At 38.0% G+C, this 8,126-nt stretch overlaps 1 protein-coding gene across 2 annotated transcripts; it reads right to left on the bottom strand.

The window, feature by feature from the left end:
* Nucleotides 1–1,231: 1,231 nt before the first annotated feature.
* On the bottom strand, nucleotides 1,232–6,849 carry LOC114147618 (guanine nucleotide-binding protein G(I)/G(S)/G(O) subunit gamma-5). 2 transcript variants are annotated; one of them, XM_028022118.1, is made up of 3 exons: nucleotides 6,641–6,849; nucleotides 2,914–3,040; nucleotides 1,232–2,502 (listed from the first exon to the last, which is right to left on the bottom strand). In XM_028022118.1, the coding sequence occupies exons 1-2, from the start codon at nucleotides 6,731–6,733 to the stop codon at nucleotides 2,915–2,917; spliced, it is 219 nt and encodes a 72-aa protein (XP_027877919.1). In that variant the 5' UTR covers nucleotides 6,734–6,849; the 3' UTR covers nucleotides 1,232–2,502; nucleotide 2,914. The 2 variants fall into 2 exon arrangements, with proteins under 2 accessions (XP_027877919.1, XP_027877920.1); XM_028022119.1 differs by having other exon boundaries at nucleotides 1,232–2,492.
* Between the last annotated feature and the right edge of the window lie 1,277 nt (nucleotides 6,850–8,126).

Here is an 8,126-nt window from a genome sequence, read left to right as displayed (position 1 = left end):
AGGGATATAAAATAGTCCCGACCAATTTTTGCCATATTAATAAAAAAAAACATATGTATTTTTTAACAAAAACAAAATAAATAAACGAAAATCTACACTGATTAGTTTAATATTTCGATATACTACACAGTGGTAGCATTCATTTTAAAATTCGCTGTTATGAACTATGACGACCCGCTATTGGCTCAAAGAACGTGGATCTTCGTTCCTTGATTAGCTGCACCAGGCGGCGGCCAGCTGGCCACACGCGGAACGGAAGCTTGGTCCATGGTGCTGACAGTGAACGCGTCTCCTTCTGAGTTTGACATTTATTATGAGTCTCTGAGACCATGTCGCCACCAATAAAGAAAAGGACGACAGACATTAGAAGTTATTTCGCTACCTCGGCTGTAAGTACAGTGAGGGGACCCATAAGTTAGATATCTATCACGCAACGCATTTGTTGTAAAGTCCGGTGTTTAGTAAGGTCAGCACTGAATGTGAGGTAGAATAGGTCTGTTAATTATCTAATATTTTTTCACATAGGATGCTCAGACAGCAGAGCAAGGGGCAGAGCAGAACGATGGAGAGGTGGCTGGAGCTTCAGGGCTCCAGGTGAGGTGTTAGTTATACTGTGAAATTATCTCAGTAAATATGGCATTTGAAGTGTTAGTCTTAAATTAAGTTAAGCTAGTGTGAATACAAACCAGGTTACGCTTTGTTTGCTCTATAGGAGGCAGTCAGTGTGAGTGCCAGTGACCAGGGAAGTCAAGGCAGCAGTTCCCTGGACATGGGGAGTGCGCCATACCAGCCTGATGTAAAATTCATTGCAGCACAGCAGCTGCCCAATAAAAGGTTGCTGTTTCAGGCCAAATGGTTTAGCCTCTTCCCATGGCTGCATTATAGCTTATGATCTTACTTGTAATGTTTGCTGAATTTTGAAAAGGAAAAAGTGAAGTGTTCTTGAACTGATCTGCTGAGTATGACTGTATCTGGTTGTATACACAAGATGTATGATCTGGTTATGGTTATGGTTGGGGGGAGGGGGTAATTAAGCCAATGTGGTGCCCCCCCCCCCCCCCCCCCCGCCCCCACTGGTCAAAAACGGTCGGTGCGGGGTCGGTCAGTAAGTTGTAAGGTCCCACCAAAACTTAGACCAAACCTACGCCCTTGATACGAAGCAATGAATAATGGCTAAGTGGAATAAAAAGGATATAGGCTTTCAAAATACTTGACAAATTCAGGTCTGAAAAACGTGGTGTGCATTTTTATTTGTAACTCAACACTTTGTAGAACAGCATTTTTCTGCAAATAGTCTTTTATTGTATGTCTGTACCAGCATCATACATCTGGGACAGAAATTGATAACAATTATTGTATGCAAAATGTTTCAAGCTCAGTCATGTTAGGTGGAAGGTCTGTAAATATCAATATTCAGGCCTTGGTACAATCACAATTGCATTTAGGTCTAGTTTCTGACAGTCCAATTCTAACACATGGATATGCTTTGATTTAAACCGTTTTATTGTAGCTCTGGCTGTATATTTCGGGTTGTTTTTCTGCTGGAAGATGAATCTCTGGCCCAGTGTTAAGCAGCTTGCAGTGTCAGTTGGTTTTCTTCCAGCATTCCAATGTAATTAGCTATTTCAATCACCCACCATCTCTGACCAGTTTCCATTTTCCTGCTGAAAAAATGTGTATAAAATGATCATCCAGCAGACTGTTTCATTGTGAAGCTGCTGTTCAAGTGCAAAGTTATCAGGTGGCATTGCACCTGAAAACATGACAATGTCATATTTACAACTTAAATCTGATATTTTGTGATGAAAAACACAAGCTATTACTTAGTTGACAGTAGAAACATTATTAACATTTTGTTCTGTGTGACCTTAGTGAAGGATGTAACAATTTTATTGTTTTGGTCTTTTTTTTTGGATGTTTCAAAGCACTTTATAAGTTAGTGAATTAATATGTTACAATTGCAGAGAACCGTTTAAAAAGCAGTTGAAATACAACAGAACATTAGTGAACAAAATATCTCTTTCCATGAAGAGACAAATCTGTAAAGCTTACAATAGATCAGAAAACATTTGTTTAGCTAAATGCATGTCAAACTCTTTTATTAACAGGTGGAATTAAATTACTGAGAACGTTGAATAGGAAAAGAAACATTTGTTGCTGTACTTTAAATGCTACTAAAGTAACTATTGCTGAACAATAAAGGCACAAAGTGAACAAAAACAATTCTAGCATGTTGAAATATTGTATTTTATGTCTTGGACTCTAGTAGGAGCAGAGCCTACTCATTCAATATTTAACTTTAGATTCATTCTGGAAAAGCTTTGGAAATACAAAGAATTTGGGGGATTATGTTTCTCTTCACTGCAACATTTTTTTGTGGTCAGAAAGTCCCTCTGAAAACCAGCTGCAAGCAGTGGGGTCGACTTCTTTATCTTCAACGGCTGTGACACTTTGTGAAAATCCACAGGAAACGGTTTGGTTGTTCCACACCCCTTTGCAGCCCTACAGATAAAAGATGAATTGACATTTATATGAAGTTATTATCTCCAAAGACACATAAAAAGAGCCCTCTAAAACTGTCAAAAGATCTGCTGCTGTACTAGAATAAAATGTTTCACGTCATCTCATTCTGGATGACATGTTTGTTAGAGATGACATCTCCATCTAACAGTAAAACACAAAACCTGTGAAAAAGCCCTGGATAGAATCCACAAGCTCATATTGGTCATTTTTATTTGATTTTTAGGAAATACATTTTCAAATGAGACGATTAGGGAACGTGGATGTGAACCAAGTATCAAATAAACATCATGTGAGAAGAAAACAAGACATTTCAGGAGAGTGTGAATAATATTTCTTTGGTTAATAGAGCGCCACACACACACACACACACACACACACACACACACACACCTCAGAGCAGAACACATGACTTGGGAGGCCTGAATGGGTTATCACTGGAGGGAACCCCGGTCAGCAGAGGGTCTTTGTGAGCGTTTTGCAAACAGAAGGTCTTCAGTTCTGTAGCTGCCTGAGAAACCTAAACAATACAGAAAACACAAGAGAGGACTGTTTGTTGATTATTAATATCAACTCAGGTGGTAAGAACGTGTGATTAAAACTGACCCAGTGTGGGACAGAACCCCGACAAGTACCTCAGCCGAGTTCATGAAGATAAATCGTCAGCTTGTTAAAACTCCAGGGATTTTCGGTCAGAAAATGAGCCCAAAATAAATCCTCTGAACACTTTGCCCACCTTTAGAGTGATGCATTGTCAATAAATTAGAATATTAATTAAAGTTAATTGATTTCAGTAACCCAGTTCACACATTGTATAGATTAATTCTGCATAGACTGATGTTTCCGAGTCTTTATTTCTGCTAACACGATTTTCCGCTTACAGCCAATGACAACACAGCATTTAAGGTAAGAATTGTACATCAGGTTCATAATAAATCTTTTCATATTGGGAACTTAATAGAAAGTAAGTTTACTACCTGCTTAAATGTAATTTTCAAAAAGTGCTTTTAATCTGACAAAAGAGCCTCATTGAAGCACATTCTCATTTATGGAATACAACATTATATTTGGGACAATTCAGCTGAACAAGAAAAAAATACAATGACATAAAAAGCATTAGCCCCCCTACACTAAAACTATGGCTGGACAACTTACTATATATGACGATAGGCATGTGACCAATATCAATAGATAAAATATTTAATATTCAATATATAGAATATTCAATCCAGAATCACACAGCATTCTGGGGGATGTAGGCAGAGGAAAGGCTTTCACCACTCAACCTTTCAGAGCAGCTAATCAAGGCTGGTGGCATCAATTCATCCCTCTTTGGTTGCTGCCCTTCAGAACTGCTTAAAAATACAAAACTTCACAGAGTGGAGTGAAAACTGTGGATAAAACAGGAAAGGTCATACCTGCAGTTTGGCAGGATTTCAGATAGTTAAAACAAAAAAACTTGTTGATAATCTTGATATAAAATGACATGAAATGCTTTTATCATAACAAACCTTTCAGCCATATGGTCCAGCATCAACCAAGACTAATAATTTGTTGAAGCACCGTTTAATTTACATACAGTCTCCAGTCCTTTAAGTGCATCTTTCAGCATGCAGCACTTGAGTTGGGAACTTTTGTCCATCTTCATAGCTAACATGCTCCAGCTCTGTTTCTGCTGCAGGTGGACAGCCCTGTCCTGTCTTGTCCAGCCCTGTTTAGTCCTGTCCAGGTCATCCTACAGGTCTTCTAATAGGCTTAGGTTTTATCAGAAGTCAGTGGGTTATTGGCACGCTAAAAAAAATTCCTCTTAATTTTCAGCTTTCAAAAACACACCTTGTGCTGCAAACCTGAATGTTTGCAGTAAAAAACAATCTGTTGATGGTTTCCTCCACATTTGCTAGCAGAAGAAAACCCACCCCAGAGCATGATGCTGCCACAACTGTGAACTTTGGTTTCAACGTACATTCATAAAAGAAATCTTTCACAAAGTTTTGTGGGGATTTCAGCCAGCCAGTGGTTTTAACTGAACTGGACCATGAGAAGAACACAGCGGGTGATTGCTGTTGCATGTAAAACATAACCAGTAATCACTAGACATTTCTGCAGCTCCTTTCATTTTCTTCTTGCCTTTTCTTCGGTTTCAGATCTGCTCCTCTTGTTGATTCCCTTCTTCACTGTCTTTTGTTGAATCTTTGTCCTGACTGATATCTTTGCCCAATAAGAACCTTTAAATGCTCTCAGCAAATCATTTCTTCTAAAGGACAGAATAGAGTGAATATGAGTGAACAGAGGATCTCTGCTGGAGGGTGTGGCTGTCCTGCTGCAGATTCCACATCGGCCTGTAGTTATCTCTTCTGACTGTGGGGATTTTAGGATCTGTTGAATGACTTAAATTTGCCTGATGATCAGCTCTTCCAGTAGAGTCGAGTGCCATATTTTCACCAAAGTTTATCTGAGCTTCTTGCTTCCTAGCTTCAGTTTCTTCCTGGTGCTCACAAAACTTCCCTGGGTGAAGTTTTGTTGCTTTTCACATCATACCTCTTCAGGACAGATCTCCTCTGGTTGTTCACCCATTCTACGGTGGTCTACTGTCGTCCCCTGCTGCCTGCTCTCCACACTCTGTTGAGGAACCACTTGGACCTACTCCTGGAAGATAAGCCCTTGCTGAACATCGTCCCCTCTGTATCCATTTTGCCCCTCAAAATCTGCTCTGTACTCTGGAATCTTAAGTCATTCTGACTTTTGTTAAGGTTAGTCTGTTACTGTTCTTGCCCTTCTAACTGCTCATCTCTTCCTCTTTTGTTTGTTTACACTGAATCCTGTTATGATTCTGGTTGTGGGTCAGGAAATTACCTGGACACATGAAAAGTTGAATTTGATTTAAGCTTAATCATATAGACAATTGATGTTAGTTGTGAACTCAAGGAGACTGAATGGTGTGTTTAACCTATTAGTTTACCGTACACACAGATGTGTGTCTCTGAGGAAGTTTATCTTTGTGAGATGGCGCTCCATTATTTGAAAAATAATGGTGATGATGATGATAATAGTGCCATTTAATTCAGCATTATATATGATGTATTATCATATTTAGTTAGAAATTGTCGAAAATGTCAAATTCTTGTTGCCATGTGTGACGTCATCAAACTGCACCATCACCAATCAGCCTTTTTTATTATTATTTGGTTGTTTTGCTGTACACTCTTTAGCTGAAGTAAAATCTGGCATTGCCACTTCATTACACAACTGTGATTTTGTTATCACTGTTCAATAATTAGAAATTGCTCAATTATGTACGGAACACACTCACCCTCTCAACCAAAGAGGCATCTCAATGATGAGATGTTGATGCAGTGGGCGTTCTACAAACTGTTGCACACAGTCCCGGATACTGTACTGATGGGGTCCATTTTATTTTCTGTTTTTATTTTCTGTTAAGCTACACACGTTTGCTGATAATATTTTTGTGTTAGTTCTCTTGTTAACAAGAATTGTCTTGTTTTTGCTTCAATTCAAAGTCTCCAGCGTATAGTTTCTATTCGGACTGTAACTTAACATTTTCAAACTAACTAATACTTGTGATTTATTTTTGTTTTTTCACCCTCACTTTTCACCTCCCTCTTTGGGACACATACTTAAAGCAAGCCTGACCCCTGTTCTAAAATAAGTATCCCGCCAACAATCCCAGCAGTCACACAGCAGCACAATCAACAAAGCTATCACTGTGCTCAACTCCCAGAGGAAACTGTCTGCAGCAGCCATTTCCTAGAAATAATACAGTCACACCGCTTTCCCATTACTTTGCAATGTAAATAATGAGATGTAATTTTGAACGCATACGTGGGAAGTTCAACTCGGTTACGGAAAAGTATTTGTGTTATATTGCATCTACTTTTAAATTAACATAAACATCCATCTATAGCATCCAAACATTTAAAATGTTATAAAATACATTTTAAGACGGCACTAAAAGTTACAGTAAAATTACTTTAAAAAGTCAGTTACGCTTATATTAAATTTCCCCATATTAATAACAAGCATCACGCGCACCGAAGTTCGCTGAGGATGCGCTCCAGAGCGGGAGTCACGCGCAGTCCAGTCCTGAGCGGGACTTTCTCACCTTTATCCGCCGGACGCTAGCTTCCAGCCGCAGCTGCTTCACTGCTTTCTGGGCGATGACTAAACTGCTGTTGGCCGCGCTGTTGTTCGACATGACTGCGTTCAAGAAACAGAGAAAGTTACAGCAACTTGGCAACTGAACCCATATGAACCAAGTCCTCAACTGTGAGAGAGCTGTGGGACTTCCGGTAGAATTTTTCAAAATAAAACCTACATCGTGTGTTAGTTCACATTTTAGGCGATCCCCGTCTAAATTGCATGATCAGTGATTTCATTTATTTATATAGGCAATTCATTGCTAAATGTAATACTTTAACCCTATTCATATGAAATAAACAATGTGTTTCTTATTAAGATTACTTTCTGGAAAGTTATCATAAGGTTATCTGATATGTATCATGACATGATAACCATGAGTGTAAAAAAAAAAGAAAAGAAAATGGATGGATATTTTTATCTAGTTGCCAACTTAACTATAGTTATGAAGTAATGCCACTGGGATAAGAGCAATGGCTGAAAATCCTTCATTTCTGTGGGGTCTTTTTAGATCAAAAACATTTTTAAACAGATGGCTGGGTCTGGAGCCTATTTTTTTAGCTAACTGGGAGTGTGCTGCAGCCTTATTGATTTCATTTTTACACTATTACAAACATGATTGGATTATTTGCCTCAAAGTCACCTTAAAACACCTTAAAAATTAAATAAATATTTGATTTTTGGCACACTTTTTCATCAAGAAAATAAAACATTAAATTATAAACCAATCTTTCTGGCCTATATGAACTACTTCCTCGTCTGTTTTGTTTGTTGTCTTCCACACACATGGAGTTGGTGAAAAGCAGATGTTATCTAGTAACTGCAGAAAGAGGTGCATTAACTAAAAAGTCCCCCAGGTGGGGGTCAGGGAGCATTATTTGTGCAATCATCACCCATAAGCACAATCATTTCAGTTTTATATTTTCATTTAATTAAATGAATCTGTTTTCAATTCATCATTGAAGATTTTTTTGTGCTAATTTTCATTGTGAATGATTGGTTAAAAAAGAAAAGGTAAAATAAATCCAAGAAGGCGAGTACTTTTTATAGGCACTGTAGGTCAGAATGATAAGATAGTCAGATGAGCAAAGATGTTTTCATACAATAGTTCACAAAAGTCTGATGAGCTCCATAGCAGTTATAGCTCAATCCAGAGGTGAGTAGAGCAAGCCGTATGATTTGCACTACTTCAACATATTTTTGCTCAAGTAAAAGTAAAAATTAGCCATACAAGAAATTCCTCAAGTCCACTAAAGAACCATTTGGTAAAAAATGCAACTCAATTCAGTAACATCTGTTCATAATGTCTGATTTCATAATTTACAATCAAGTCATCTGGTAGACAAAAATATTACATTTTATGCAAATTCAGGTATTCTAAAATCTACAATAAAGAAATATAATTCTACTCATGTTTTGGTGCATTTTTCTGATTAGTTAAAATTCTCAAC

The sequence above is a fragment of the Xiphophorus couchianus genome, chromosome 7 (assembly GCF_001444195.1).
Source record: "Xiphophorus couchianus chromosome 7, X_couchianus-1.0, whole genome shotgun sequence".
In the NCBI taxonomy this organism is placed as follows: domain Eukaryota; kingdom Metazoa; phylum Chordata; class Actinopteri; order Cyprinodontiformes; family Poeciliidae; genus Xiphophorus; species Xiphophorus couchianus.
The sequence above is the reverse complement of the archived record's forward strand: the minus strand, read 5'-3'. Positions and strand labels throughout refer to the sequence as shown.